Below are 16,754 nucleotides of genomic sequence, written 5' to 3' on the forward strand. Positions count from 1 at the left end.
AGAGGCAGGAGTAGCTTCTGCTTTCCTGAGTCTCATAGACATCCTGCATTATTGATTAGTCAGTTGGGGAATTCCAAGTTGAACGAGGGCTCCTGTGCCACAAATAAAACACACAAAGCACTTCCCCAGTTCTCTTGGTTAGCCTGTACCAGAAGTGGTGTTTGCACTCCTGAGATCAGAGTGGTGCAGGGGAAATAACAGCTCACCTCGGAACACCTCAGAGCTGAAGAATTTCCTATTCTCATTACCGTATCCCACTGAGGCCTTGAACACATTAAGCCTGTCAGTCACCTGTGCCTGCCTCATAGCGACAGTGTACACTGCAGAGGCGAGAGAGTTTCGCAGGCTCGGGGACAACACAGAAGTAAGTGCTCACCTTTGAAAGACACCTCAGGAACAGAGCAACTCCGAGGACGTGACGGAAAGTCTCAACGGGCCTTGAAAATGTTACATGTGAGGGAAAGAGTTTGAGAGACATGAATTTTTAATGATAAAGAAGACATAAAGTAATGCAGGGAGTAACAGGGGCAGAGCAGACAGATAATGCTTGTTCAAATTCAAACTGAGGAGATGAAGTGAACAGTTTCTTTTTTGTAATGGTGCTTCTGCATCATTGTCATTCTATGGTGTGAAAAGAGCTATGAGCCGCTGGTTATTATGACTTTAGTTTCACTTATTTGAATACTATATGTGGAGGCTTTAATATTTCAAACCTGATCTCTGCACAGTGCATTCAGCTCTGTCAGTTGGTAAAATGATGTGCTGCAATTATGGAAAATGACATAGAAGAACAGGTGCATCAACAAAGAGGCTAACAGGTGAAATACTTGCAGTGACAGGTAATTGTGACAGTGAAGGTTAGAGTGAAAAGTACAGTTTACATAAATGTCTAATCCTGTGGTTTTCTGCTTCTAATACAAACATAATTGGGTAAAAAGTAATCGAGAAAGAACACATAAGTGAATTTCTTCAACTATTCTTCTTTATTATTATTTTTCCATCCATGTGTTATTGCTGTTATGGCTCCCGGTCACATGTGATGTTGAGAAAAGCCTCGTTTCAGGGTGTAAAAAGCTTCTTCTCTGTGGGCATTTTACACCTGCACCTTTTACATCATCACTCTCTTTACACCTCAGCTGCTTTTCTTCTCGCATCCATTTATTGTCACTTCTACCTGTCATAGGTTATACCAGAGCACTTCACTGAATACAGACAAATTTACAACCCAGTATAATCTTGCTGCATGCCTGTAAAAGACTAAATAAATGGCTTGAACAGCTACATGATTACTAATGATTATTTTCATTATCGGTCCATCTGCTGATTATTTTCTCAATCGATCAATCACTTGATATAAAAAAGTTAGAAATTGCCAAATTGCTTATATTGTCTAACCAAGAATCTCTGAAAACTAGCAACTAGCACATTTTTTGCCTAAAAAATGACCTAAACTATTAATCGATTTATCAAAATTGAATTATCAGTCAATAATATAATAGAAAACTTAACTACAATGGCAGTTGTTGGTTAATGATATGTTGTGTTAGCAATATATTATATTGATATACTGAACATCAAGTCATTTTAAACAGTGTTACCCATGTTTAGATTAAGCTACACACACAAAAGCACTACATACTGCATGTGATGCATGCAACAATATCAGCCTATTTTATCCTGTGAACTGTGAATTATTTGATGGTCATTCCTAATTTCACACGGAGTGAAGCAGAAAAGAAAAAAAATCAATCAGTCAACCTCTGATTCTCCAATTATCTTCCTATTGAGTGTGAGGGCTCGTTTCAGACCCCCAACTCAGACAGGTGCAATCCAAAGCAACCATGGTTATTAGCTTACTGTGTTAGACCTGCATTCATCGATTAGTTTCCAACATTTAAATCAATGGCCAACTATTTTGATAATAGATTGATCATTCTGTGTCATTCTTTAAAAGAAAAATGTTAACTGCTAAATTTTTTAAAAATATTTTCTGATTTCTATGATAGTGTGCTGAATATCTTTGATATGGTGAACTGTAGGTCGGGACAAAAGAAGACATTTGAGGATGTGTTGTTGTGCTTCAGGAAATAGTGATAAACATTTTTCAGTATTTTATAGCATTTCATAGACCAAACTAATAGATTAATTGATAAAAATAATCAACAGATGAATCAGTTATTAAAATAATGAACCCTACATTGTGTCGATTTTAAGGGTTTGCTGTCAGCTTGTGCTGTTTGTCAAAACTAAAATATTTTTAATGTAATGTTAAAATTCCTTTTTTTCTGAAGGATTACCACTGTACCACTACATACAGAATCAATGTAATACAGCGTGCTAAATCCCTTTGGCTATTACACAGACTTTTCCAGTGCTGCTTTGACGCCTACCTGTCTGAAAAACCCAAAAAACAAGTTGCATAAAACATTCTAAATCCCACTTAACTCTGATAATACAAATACATACACAGCCAAGCATGGACGTGTATAAACCAACAAATAACTAAAATCTGCTCACTTCTATCCTGCCCCTTTTTCCTTTATCAGACTTTCTTTTTCCTTTCTTTCCAACCATCGTCCCATCAGGTGCTACAGAAGGCGAGGCTCTTCCCAACATCACTCAGCGTTATGTGGAAGCATGATAGTCGCGTATCACTCAGTGAAATCTACAGTATTTCCACAACAGTTTGCAACAACAGCAAAGCGTCATACAAAAGGATGTTTTAATGTTGACTACTAGCAAAAATAAAAGGTGTTCCCTCATTGGCTTTGAATTCTACAGTAAATTACGTGACTCTTAACAGTGCAAGAATTGCTACATGTATTCTGCTTAACATTCTAGTCACTAAAAAGTAAATTAGATCATTATTTTCATTACAAAAATACTAAATCTGTCCATTGGCTAATAATTTACACAATAGATCATTTTTCAGTAACTGGTATATGCTATGTCTGTACTGTGTCACGAGTGGACAGAATAATTGAAGGTCCTGAAATGGAGCCCAGTGCAAACGAAAGGAGCATCTGACAGTAAGTATTGCATTAAAAGCTGATTGAAAAACATAGTGAGAGGTCTCAAAGGGACCATCAGCTCATCTTCCTAACTTCGCTGTGGGACATTAGGGTCTTCCTGGCTGTTCTCCAGCAGCTCTTCCTCAGAAAAGCTGATGTGAAGGCAGGTATCATTCAAAGGAGAGGAGAAGGGCAGTTGGTGCTCATTCGTGTCTGAATGTGAGGTGAGGATTTGGGGCTCGGTGGAATATGACTCAGTGGGAGAGAGAACCGCTTCACTTGTCTCCTCCAGGGGACTGTCACAGCCACTCGAAGCTGTTAGAAATGTCCCGCGGTCCCCGAACAGGTCATCGTCATCACGCAAGGTCGACAGCAGGGACTTGGTCTCGGACCGGACGCCCGAGTCCTCACTGGCCGAACAGGAGCTGCTCTCGCCGTTGCTGAGGGAGTGGAAATCAGTGGATGACAGCGAGCTGGGGGTGATATCTGGGAACGAGAGGCTGCTGCTACGGCTGGGAGCCCCATCATTAGTGATGACCTCTCCAGGCATGGGCACTGATGTGAAGTCTGACCCCGGAGACAAGGTCCTGCTGGCCCGCTTGCGGTTCATAGAGGGCGGAGGAGGGTCGAGTTTGGGAATTGTCTGATTACACCTGTCAGTGAGAGAGGAGAACTGGTTAGTGAAGTCTGACAAAAGGACCTTATTTGTTAACATGTTCAGAATTGTACAGTATGTCCTTATTTTGCTCATTAAGATTCAGTCTAATCATCTCTCTCTACTAAGCAGGAGCATGAAGCCTCAAGCTGTTTTTCACATTATAACCCATTAAACTGAGTGCACTCTGACGTAAGCTGTTACTAGACAAGACAGTAACTCTCTCTTTCTCTCTGGCTTCCTGTTGTTTCGGGTGTCTGGGGACTTATCTACATCCCACAGCTCCCCTGATGAGAAAAGAGAGGGGAGAGGGATGGGGAAAGAAAGGGAGCCAAAGAAAAAAAGAGTGGTGGGGGGGGGGGGGGGGGGGGGGGGGTGAGGAAGTGAGAAAAGAGCTGCAGGCTTTCCCCTCTTTACACAGACACCAGAAATAGCTACATTGCAGCCTCCCTGATTGTACCGCTGTAATGCCATGACAAGCACCAGTGCGCACATGCACGCACAATCACAGTCATTCTGTTGGAAAATGAGCCCTGACACACACCCGCTAACAAGCCTCGCTTCCTCCCAGACTCCTCCCATTTACACTGGTGGCTGCTAACTTTGTTCCACTGTGAAATCTGTTCTGTGGTTGAATCCTGGTCTCAGTAATGAATGTATGTGACCTGCTTTATGTGATATGCTTACTGGTTCTGTCTCTGTATGACGATGGTGTTGACAACTACAGGCTTCTTGTAATGGTGCAGCGAAACCATCTCCAGAGCCAATTACACTCTTTTTCCACACTAACAAATGAAGAAAAACACATAGAACTATGGCGTTGAGTCAACCTCCATTGACCCCAGTTTCACAAGCTGTATCATTAGTTTTCAGGATGTTGGTTGGCCAGTCCACCACTTTGGTCCAGACTGAAATATCACTACCTGTTTATCAGCTATTAACAACTACTGAATAGATTGCTGTCACGTTTTGGTACAGGCATTCATAATCCACTTAAAATATATTGTACCAACGTAAATGCTAATATGCAACAAATACCTGCAAAACTAATGACGTTCCAATCAGCCTTGGTTGTACTTTGTATTTAATGGCAATTGGCAGATGACATCATGCTAAAACACCAAACTAAGATGTTGCACATGCTAAACATTATATCTGCTACACTTATCACGCTAACAGTGTGTTGATGATGTTTGCATTAAGCGCTGTAGACTTGCTGTACCAACAGTAAGTACATTTATAGATCCATTAGCACACTCTCTAGCTAGCTCTAGCACACTCTTCTCTCTCTCTTATTCTTGTTTGTCTTATGTCTGATTTAAATTGTTACCTAAAAATGTTTCTTACAAACTACAAGTAAAACTGTTAATTTTGTAAGGTGTTTTTCTAATTCTAAACTTCAGCAGGAAGAGACTAGTATGATACCATTTGCAGTAAGCCGTAGCGACGCAGCGTGTACTTGCACACCTGATTGAAATACAGTTATTATTATTAGCCAGCCATTGTATATTATTATTTATTACACCTCTGCTGAATGAATATGTCTGCTGCTTACATGACATGATACACTGAAAAGATATTAAAGATTTTCTACATATTCAGCTATCCTAAATAATTAGGGAAAATAATTTGTCAAAGAATAGATGGATTTTTAGGTACTGTAGTTAGCTAAATAACTAGAGGCTCCTGGCAAAGTAGCTACTTGATACAATGAAATAAACAAGCTCACAAATAAAAGACAATATCACCAAGACAATTGTAATGTCAAGCCTGCATGGAGACATTTTAATTTTTAATTGAATTGCTCGGATTTAACTCTCGGTTGAAGCTCACTGTGCATACTGCATGCTTTCAATGACTATGCTTGTAAATCGGTGTGTAGTCATAGTTTTGTTCTCCCATTTACATTTTTGCATGAGAACACATTTTTTGTTGAATCTGAGGAATTTAATGACGTGACATTGCCTGATAGAGTAGCCCATATTGTGCCCCTTAAAGCAAAATGAAACCCTTAGATATATTTGAATACTTCTATTGTTTTCTCCCCCTGGGTAATAGTTTCTTTGTGGCTTATATAGTACAGTTTAAAGTCTGACTCTGCTGTGGTTTCTTGTGCTTATTGTTGTATATGTGTGTTGCCAAGTTGTGGTGTTCCAAAGATGAATTTGCAGCTGGATCAAGGAGCAGCCTGCCTCTTTCCTTCCCAATCTCATTATCATAACTTTGACTCAGCAGTACACTTTTCTGTCACATTGACACCCCTCTCTGCCTCACTGCCCTATCTCACTCTCCTGTAGATAGAGCAGTGAGGCAGAGTTGAATGAGTTTATTTCCATTTTTCTACTCCCCCCTTTAGTACTCCATCGTTGTCTCCCTATTTATCTCTCTCTCGTTTCATTCAGTCTTACCTGTCATGCATCTCAGTTACTGGTGTCTTTCCTTTGGCTTTTCTTTTCCATGCTATTTATTTTGGAAATTCTGTCTCACACAGCTATTTAACAAATGAGCCTGTGACATTTTATCAGATATATACTGTACTGTACAAGTTGTAGTCTTTCAGTGACAAATAACCACAAAGTGAATTTTGAAATTTAACATCTAAACTTGGCTTTCTTTGGTATGCTCTATAGAGCTGTGCAATATTATAGATATCATATTACTTGCTTTGACTAGAAAAAGGTGATTTTATGTTCCAGACCGCAGAGTCTTTAAAATCCTCAGACTGAAAGACAGGTTAAGGACTGCGATCATACTTTTGATAATGATATACAGTAGCCCAAAGTACTTTCATCTTTCAGTGCTCATTATAACATGAGAAGGTATACAACACTAAGGAGATTATTAGGAGCTTGTCTGTATCAGAACATGTACAGTAGTTCATGTATACTTCATGTTACTGCAAAAGAAACATTTCTAAATTCCTACATCGACCATTTAGGCAGCCACTGGTTTCAGTTCAGTACGGAACAAAAACTGTCATAGTGAGCAATTCAGTGGGGTTTCATTACTTTTGTGGTATTGTGGTATACTTAAAAAAAACAAGATTATTTCATGCCTTTTAGATAGGTGCACTTCATGGTGAATGGGAAGCTCTAAGAATAAGTAAATGAACAACAAGATGTGTAACAACAGGCCAAAAAAGTCACTTTATCCTTTTTTACATCATTTGTATTTTGCTTGTCTTTTGGGTTTATATTTTATGAAGACAGTTCTGTTGTGATTAAATGTAGGATTTGAATAACTTATTGTTGAAACACTACGCTTGTCAGTTATTACCAGTCACAAAGTTTATTCCCATATACCGCTCTTCTACTGGCTGTCGGTCGAACATGCATCAAATGTATGCGAGACCTCAGATACCGTATGCCAGAGGCCAGCTTTATTACATTCTCCTTTTGGAAGATGGTAATTTGGTAAAGCAAAACATGCATTTGACAAAAACACACGTGATTGTGCACACACAATCACACTCACACACACGCAAACACACTCCACTGTAACACAGTGAGTGTGCCTCAGAAGGTGCTTCTTTTATGCCACTGATCAGGTTGAAGCTCCACAGACAATATAATATCAAATCTTAACAAGAACATCTCTTCTATTCTCACAAAAGTATGAGAGACATAACAAGAGATCACTGTCCAGCAAAGTGTGTAAAACACTGACTGTACTACCGTGCCTGAGTCATGTGCAACTCACTGATTATTACAACACAGAGCCACATCCGCATGTAAAAGGAGGTTATTATGTAGTCATTAGCAAAGAAATCACTGGTGAGACCAACACACGAGCCAGCAAACACCCACACTGTTCACCCACCACATGCCCAGTACCATGCTTGTGCCACATACACTAGTTCCACATGCTGGTTATTATGAGTAATACTCACATAGAGAGAGGAGAAGGGGGGCAGAAAGGAGAAGAGGAGGTGGAGGAGGAGGAAGATGAGAGGAAGGGGGCTAGGCAGTGGCAGAGAGCTCCCCAGGCTTCTAGGGAGAGGCAGGCTGGTGCAGCGAACTATGAGAGGGAAGGGGATGGGGCAATGGAAAGCATGAACTGTGGGTTTAAAGCGGTAGCTGCTGGTTAGGTGTTATTCTGGGGTTCAGTTTGGTTGTTTGGGCAGAATGAATTGTTGGTATTTCATTGGAAAATGAGGGATGATTAGATGAGGAAGAGGATGAGCAGGAGAGGGTCCTCGCACCTGTACCAAAGAGAGGCAACAGTTAGACTACAGAGGATCATTAAGCTACAGAATGTAAGGACCATTTTAGCCCATATACAGTATATGATCATAAGCATTGTGTGAATTGGATAGGCAAGGGCTTGAATAAAATGAATGTTCAATTATATGTAAAAGCCCTGCACTCCAACTTTAATTCATATTTTCATAACAGAAAACAGCTTTCTATTAAATTTAATGGATTAAATGTGTTTGCTTCACTGTTTTTTTCACAATGCATTTATTTCAACGACCCTGTTCATTTAAAGCAGTTCTGCACCAGTGGAGGTATCAAAAAAAAAAATTGTCTTAATGTATGTTGTGTACCCCTCCCACTGTTTAAACCCAGGAGCTGAAAGCAACATATAGTGTAAACTGCTGCCATACTCACTAGGATTTGTCTAGTATTTCTACAAACTACAACTTGTGCCATCAGAAAACAACCTACACATAATGGCTTTAATGTCAAGTCTAATATTATCAGCATTATTGCTGACTGTTTCCCAATGATTCTGTAACTTATATCGTTCTCTCCATTGGTTTTTACAAATTTCAACACCAAAAAACTTAATTTAGAGAGGGGTAAAGTGACAGAAAATCCAGTGTCAAAGTGGCATTTACAAATTCATTCCAGCTGGTTTTACAAGAAACTCTAATATCTCTGCCAACAACTTTTTCAATGAAAGAAACTACAACATTTACTTGATTATTTTTTTTATAACATTTGTGTCTCCTTATTTTCTGTCTACCAGGTTTTATTTTCTGATAACATAATAAATGCAATGCTTTTTGCTGCCAACTCTCAAGTCTCAGATGTTAGAACTTCTAACAAGCACCTAAATTAACCAAAAAGGGCAGACTTTCTACTGCATTATTACAACAAGATGGTAACACAACTCACTGCAATAATGTTTACTGTGAGGGGGTTTCTAGCGTTGGACTTTTTCACTAGAATTAATGCAAATTAATGTTATCTTGGGTATGTTAGTTTGCAGTTGGTGGATGAAAACAGAACCACCGATGGAACCTTTTTTAATCTTAGAGATTTGTGACGTGTGGGCTATTCACTAATGACACTTGTTTATTCTTGGGCTAATTAAATGTTACATGGAAATCAATATAGAGACCAAAGCAGCAAGGTGTTTTAGAAGTTAAGACAAAGCTCCCATGGTGAGCACACTACATATGACTCATAATCTCAGCATGCTTTGTTACTTCACCTTTCAAGAAACAAGAACAAAGCAGAGTAATCAACAGAGTGACATGAAAAAATAGCAAACACCTTATTATTTCAAGAACAACTAGCAGGAGCTTGGAGACAAATACAAGGAGTTAGTAAAACATCTCTATCTTCCTGTTTAGTTATGTCTCCGAAAAGAAGTGTTATCTATAAATTCTTTTACACGTGAGCCTTTGAGACAAAAGGACAAAAACACGCATACTAATAGTTGTGTTGGGCAACATGGTATGAAAGAAACAAGTAGGAGGTTTTCACTAATATCTGGCAAAAGCATCTTTCTTTTGTAAAAAAAAATTAACACACATCACCCATCTGAGTGTGTGTGGGATGTTTGAGCATGTAGGTGGATGAACATGAGAGCCTACAAGAGCACAACGGGAACTGCAAAGTGTCTGCAAAACTTAAAAATTCAAGCATTCGTATTCTAAAGAGCAACCCTGCCTTGACAGAGTCCGTCTTACATTATTCAGTGACTGACAGGCTGACTCTCCAGCTCTCCACTTATCACATTTAGTCTGGCGTCGGGCTGAGAACACAGATAAATCTTGCAACAGACCTCTTTAAATCAACAGTTTCTATGTCCGAACAATGGCATGTTGCAGTTTGTAAATCCAGTTGACAGAACCAGCTCCGCCCAAATGCTTGAAAACATCACTCATTACATATCTGTGCTATTATATTACTGGCTGTCGAGGCGAATGGTGCAGGTCTGACATACAGATGATAATATTAATGATAGACAGGGGAAAACATGGAGAGATGGAACTGGGCGATCACAAGATAGGTCAGGAAATCTCATTATGCAACATACAATACTGACTGAGAGAAAGAGTTTCTATAACACCAGAGGAAAACATGACTCACTTGTGAATAATATATAGTTACGTGTTTATATACTGAAAGCTGGTCGCCATATGTGTCTGTTCTGTGTGGGTATGGGTCAGATAAAGAGGTTGACGACTCACACAATGTCACAGGTCAAAGTTATGCCCTCAAAGTGTATTTTTCAGTTTTTCCATTATAATTTCCTGTCCTGTTTTGATCCTACTTAGATTTCTGGGTTTGTTGTGTACTGTGATTCAATACTTGGTTGGATGACTAGTTCAATACAATGTAAAGATACGCAATGTTCATGTAAGAGTGGAGCCTTGAGAGGCATCTGGAGAGCACACATGGCTATAGTTTGGTTCATGTTGGAGGATATTTCTTGTATGATTTAAAGGGCACGTATCATTCACATTTTCAGGTCTGTATTTATATTCTGGGGGGCTACTAGAATATCTCTACATGATTTACAGTTTTTAAAACTCCTCATTTATCTTGTGCTGGCACGTTATGTAGACCCTTAGTTCAGCTCTTGGTCTGAAACAGCTCCTGTCTCTCAAAGGGCCAGTGTGTAGAATTCAATGGCATCTAGTGGTAGTATGGATTTGGCAGAGATGGAATGTAATATTCATAAATATGTTTTAATTAGTGTATAATCCCATGAAGATAAGATTTGTTGTGTTTTCCTCAATTTAGAATGAGCCCTCTATATCTATGTAGGGAGCAGGTCCTCTTCCATGAAGGCCACCATGTTGCACCACCATGTTTCTACAGTAGCCCAGAATGGACAAACCAAATACTGGCTCTAGAGAGCACCTTTTACATTTTTACAGTTTCGTGGCCACACCTACATACTTTGAAGGGGAGTCTGAGTTCATTTGGTAGCAATCTGCAACCTCAATGCTAAATATCACTAAATCCTACACACTGGTCCTTTAAGGCCCCTCCTGATGAGCCCACTCTGTTTTGACTGGCCAGCTTCCAAAGTCTACATAAACAAGAAGTAGAAATAGGATTTCATGTACATGTTTGTGCCTGAATCTGATTTGAATATGCAAATGGTTAATGTGACCAAGCCATGGAACAACTTCAGAGCAGACTAAAGCCCTTGCTTTTGACTTTCAGGGAGCATTTCTATATATCTATGTTTACCTCAAATTTGGGACATTTGACCCTAACATCCAACATTATAAAAATAACAGAAATCACAAAAAGCATGATATGTCCCCTTTAAAGCTGAACTACACTAAAAATGAACAATAACCTGGGACCCATGAGGTGTAGGCGGGGTCAGCTGAGGCAAGACGAAGAAACGGAGGAAGAGAGATGGTGAGATAGGATGGCAGAGAAATATCTGCCTGGCAGTTTGTAGAACATAAAAGAAGGACACTCAGGCTGTAAACATTGATTTGCAGGGGAAATCCAGAAAACAAAAGCAAATGGAAGCAATAAAATTTGCAGTGCGATGGGGGAGGGCGGGTACAGGAGTCAGACTGCATCAACGGTAATGTACAAGAGTTTGGCTGGTGGAAACACAAAAGAGCTGAAATTTCCATTTCTCTTTCTCTTCCATGCTGTGGTGAGATGAAAAGATCCATCAATACCAACTCTAAACTGATTTTTCATTCTTTTAAATATGCCATTTGCGTATAAGCCCTAGCATAACATGTGATGATTATTATTTAGATAAAGATTATGTCACTCAGGAGAGAAAGCAAACAAAATGGCGAAGAAGAGGTGGAGGATGGCACAGAAAGGGGAAAGTTGCTTTAGAAAAAGAACATAAATAACCTGATAGGACTTTTGTGAGCTAAACCACCTTTTTTTGAGACAGAAAAATAGAACATGTGGTGGGACAGACAAGCTAAAGAGAGAAGAAGAGTGGCAGACAGAAAAGATTAGAAGATGCTGGTTGTTACATAATCACAAATAAAGGGAAAACTGGCACACAACACACTCCCATATGAAACTAATGTTCAGATGGAAATGTACAGTAACAAGATTCCTCCTTTTGGAAGGGATTTGAAGTTCCCCTTTTGTCTTTCCTCTTTATTTTTTCCCTCTGTGCTTATGTGAAAAAAAAAATTCTGACATATGTAGTGGGGTAGGATTTCAGGTTGTGAAGGGATGGGAACTGGGATTGGCTGGGAGTCTGTGCTGCAGGAAACCACAGGATGTGAGTTTGGCTGTGGAGGCTAAGCTGCAGACTCTGACAAACACACGCAAACAAAGGCGACATACAAAATTACAACATTCACAAGCACGCCAAATACACACTGCACAGCCGAGTCGATTCCAGCTCCTTATTTTTCCTCCTTGTCTGTTTTGAAATCAACTTTAACATGCTCTCCTTGGAGATTTTGTTCAGGATTGCTTTCATAGAGAGATGGAAAAAAAGGCAACAGAAGAGACAAATTAAGGGAGAGAAAGGGAGGGGGGATGAAAGGAAAAGGACTTAAGAGTTTGTCCTGCTTGATCTTATGTCATAAATGTTTTTTTCTCCCATTATAGCTGTTTTTTATGATGACTTTAAGGAGATTAAAAGCTCATTAAAAAGTAATTACATACTCCATATATGCATTCAAGGTAAGGAAAGCTTGTGTATTGCTGAGCTTGTGCATGCCTGCCAGAGAATTCAGGCATCAAGTCAAACTAGTGAGGGCACAATATGGAAAGCACTTTACAAGATAAAAATGTGTAAGACAGCAAGAAATAGAACTTTTAACATGCCTGAAAAGCAAAAGCTCATTCATACATAAATTATTCCAAAGAAGAAAATCACTCCATTTACAGTGTTTTTTCCTCTTTACGCTTATTTGAATGGCTTCTCAAAATGAGTTATTTCAAAAAAGTAGAAACACTGAGATGGAGTTTCTGTGTTTTTTCTTAAATCTCACCCTCTCTCACAAGCTTTTTCTGTTTCCCTCTTTCAACCTCATACCTGATCCCCTCTTTGTTTGTCTAACCTCAACCCCTTTCTCCCCATGTTCTGTAATCCCCTGATTACAGTCGCACTTTGATTAGCTGGAGGCTGTTTCTGCTGAGTTGCGCTGTTCTCCACTAATAACACTAAAAGCTACAGCCTGTGTGTGTCACTGTGCAGTCTGGTTACCTCAAACACAAACTGACTGGTACCACATTAGGAGTGTGTGCTCACTTCAATGTTTAATGGCTTCATAGTGAAATAATCTGCCTAGTGTTAACTTCTGTGTGGCTGTGACAGTACTAACATTGTTTTATCTCTGCGTATAAATATGAGAAAAGACAATCTTACTTTTCATCCATGCTGGCGGAGTTTCTTGACGTGAACGGGACAATCTCATTGCAGGAGCTCTCTCCAGCAGCTACCCCGTTGGCCCTGATGAAGGGGTCCAGGTCTCCGTTGACCGAGGCAGTCGGTTTGGTGCTGTTTTCCAGGTTGAGCAGGTTCAGGTAGGACTCGGCACAGTCCACCTGGCTGGGGGAGAGGGGTGAAGTTTGGAGCGGCCATGCAGGCGTGGACGTGATGAGCTGGTCTGGGGTCTGGCTGTAGTGACTATTCAGATTCAGAGACAGAGCCCTCACTGATGTAGAAACTGAACTGCAAGGAGACTGTTCACCGTCTAGAAACAGACAGATAACACAAATTAACAGAACATCACAGATAAAAGCAAGTAAAGATAACGAGAAGAGTCAACCACAACCAACTTGTTGCCTTTTTGTAGGTTTTTATCCCTCTGTGTCTTACTAAAGATCTGTGTAAGTGCTGACTCTCATTACAGAAAGGTGTTGGCGCTGCTCCAGCTGCAGCTCTTTAGCCAGCCATGTCTCAGATTAGCAAGATCAGCTTTTTCTATCAGGAAAACTAACATGATTAATACAAGCGTGAAGCATGATGAGTCCATTTAGAGACGTATACACAAACACACACATTGAAAAACACATTCAATATACATTGATTCATACATAAGCAAACTCATACGCAACTCTGCCTACTGTGTGTATATGCGTGTGTGCATGCGTGTGTCTTTCTATCTTTCAGAGAGTCAATTTCAGTTGACATCCAGCTTTATGATGACAATTCTGTGTTATGAGGACACTTCAAAGGTTAATTTGAGGGTCAATACTTGGTTTTAAGGTTAAGGTTAGTGTTGGGTTTAGGTTCAGTTAAGGGTAAGGGTTGAGTTTGGGCCTTTAGTTGTGATGGTTATGGTTAGACTAGGGAATGCTTTATATCAAGAATACAAAGACAAATGTGTGTGTGTGTGTGTGTGTGTGCGAGAGAGAGTGTGTGTGTGGTCCAGGTATTCCTCATGCTGTGGGGATTTGCCTCCCTTATGGAGACAAACACAAATCCCCTTAATGTAAATCACTAGTTTTAGGGTGAAGACTTGGTTTAAAGTTAAGGTAAGTTAAGTGTTACATTAAGGTTAGGGTTAGGTTAAGTCTACAGGAAATTAATGTAGGTCAATGTAATGTCCTCTGAACTCTCACTGCGCACAATGTCTGTGAATGTAAGATAATGCTGACAGCGCAGTTTTAAATCCACTAAGATTATATGATCTGCTGTTAGTTAAGGAAAGAGATGCTATTGTGTGTATTGTGTAACATACCATTACACTTATTTTGGCACACAAAGGAGTGGGGTGTGAAATACACTGTGAGGTTGACCGTGGCTCTATTTTAATTGTCAGGCTCAGATAAAATTATTTCAAAGTCGAAAGGCATTCATGATCCCCAGATGATAAGACCTACTTACTTTAGTGATCCCCTGTAGTTTCTAGTAGCGACACCATGAGGCTGACATTTGTGATTATTAATGAAACTATTGGATATATTGCCATGAAATCTGGTTCACACATTCAAACTAAACTAATGATATTCCATTAGCCTCAGCTGTAGTTGTGATTAGTTTTAATTAGCAAATGTTAGCATGCAAACATCTGTGAGTATGTGACTATATGCCTAAGGCTCACATCACAGAGCTACCAGCTGAGTCTTTTTGATATATAATATTATAATATAGGGCTCCAACTATTGATTATGGTCATTATTGAGGATTACTCTCTTGATGATACATAATCTTACTATTTTTTACTATATTTTTTACTACTATTGTTTGTTGTTTTATTGTTTGTGTACTTATTATTGATTGTTATTATTCTTTCTATTGATGCTCTTCTATTTTTAGTATCCACTAGCTGATGTAATAATGTAAATGTCCCTACTGTGGGACAAACAAAGGCATATCTTATCCTGTTCCATCTATAAATTGTCAAAAATGATGAAAAATGCCTGTTGTAATTTCTTAAAGCCCAAGGTTTGTTTGGTTCAAAATCCAGAGATATCCAGTTTACTGTCATGTATGACACAGTGCAGCCAGTGAATGTTTTGCATTTTTGCTTAAACAACTAAACCGATTATATAGTTATCAAAATAGCTGCTGATTCTTTTTTTGTAGCCCATCTATAATATTCAACTTGTTTTCCACAGATGAATAGTATAAAACATGAAACATAAATGTGTGACATTTAGATAGTAAGATCTGAAATTAGCTTAGCAATATAAAAATAGATGGAATTTTGGGAATTCATAGATGCTTTATACAGCACAGACTCTTTAAAAATTCATCAGAAAACATGTTGGAGCACTGACTCGCTCTTGTTCACTTTCTCTCATGCTCTTTAGCATTAGAATCAGTCCTGATTATCCATAACTTAAGTGCCTCCTTTGATACTGTGATCAAGACATCTTCAACATAAAAAAAACCTCAATAGCATCTACAGGACTGCTTTAAAGTGGTCCTGCTCACACCTGGAAGATAGGATAGGTTTTTTTTTATCTTCCGGTACAGATAAAAGTGAAATGCTCATTTTAAGGACACCCAGGTGGTGCATAGGGAGAAGCACCCGCCCCACACCTGCAGAGCGGGGTTCAATCCAAGGCAGGAGGGCTTCTGCCCCATCAAACAAACTAACAGTGTTTTCGGGCAGGAAGCCAGTGAGGGATGATGATTAGTGTCATGACTGTCCACACACTCCCCAGGCCAACACAGCAGTGAGCAGTGAGAGGGTCTGCAGTACACAGGGGGTACCTGACCTGACTTTAGTCTGTCTGAGGGATTACACTGTTCCCACCAGTCACTTACTGTGTCCATTAGCTTGAGGATCTGGTTGTGGCTGCCCTTGTTGTAATGATTTTGGGCATCGGTCCTCCAGCTCTTTCAGCTGCTGCACGAGTAGGGCCAGGTGCTGCAGTAAGTCCCTGTTCTGCAGCAGCAGCTGATGGACACGGGCCTGAGCCTCCATACGAGCAGCCGACTCTGCTGCCATCTGATCTTTCAGCAGCTGCACCTGTAGAGGGAACAATGGACAAGGTGTTTTTTGTGTGTGTGCACTTCTGATTTGATTATTATAGATTTATTCATAAGACCCAGACACTAAATCCATTAAATGTTGGTGAGTCATAGAGAGAGAAAAAACTGCACTGAACTGAAATGGAAACTCAAACTTTGTGAGAATTCTACACATTTTTCGGTTTCACACTTCACTTCCAATCACCTTATATTATTTTATTAGTTTACACGTAGTTATTGTTATTACAGGTAGAATAGTTATGAAATTGGTAACAGTAGAAATACAATTCATAATAAAAACACACCACATGCTTTTGATTCATGATATAATGGGGGCAAATCATATCCATATTAATAATCCCAAGAGTGATCTGAAAGTAATGATGGAATGGCTATTTAGGTACATCATTAATGCAGGGTTCGATTTTTATATGCTGGAGCAATGAGCCACATCAAACATAAAATACTAC

General features: G+C 39.5%; 1 protein-coding gene across 1 annotated transcript in view; it reads right to left on the minus strand.

Annotated features, from left to right (window-relative positions):
* Positions 1–557: 557 nt before the first annotated feature.
* Positions 558–16,754, minus strand: part of si:dkey-34e4.1 (carboxyl-terminal PDZ ligand of neuronal nitric oxide synthase protein) — a 55,463-nt gene continuing 39,266 nt past the window's right edge. The window contains exons 9-11 of the mRNA XM_053339734.1: positions 16,078–16,282; positions 13,225–13,552; positions 558–3,664 (exon numbers count right to left, since the gene is read on the minus strand). Of these exons, the coding sequence (XP_053195709.1) occupies positions 3,100–3,664; positions 13,225–13,552; positions 16,078–16,282 (1,098 nt within the window). The 3' untranslated portion in view covers positions 558–3,099. The remainder of the gene's footprint in view (positions 3,665–13,224; positions 13,553–16,077; positions 16,283–16,754) is intronic.

This window comes from Scomber japonicus, chromosome 19 (genome assembly GCF_027409825.1).
Source record: "Scomber japonicus isolate fScoJap1 chromosome 19, fScoJap1.pri, whole genome shotgun sequence".
NCBI lineage: Eukaryota > Metazoa > Chordata > Actinopteri > Scombriformes > Scombridae > Scomber > Scomber japonicus.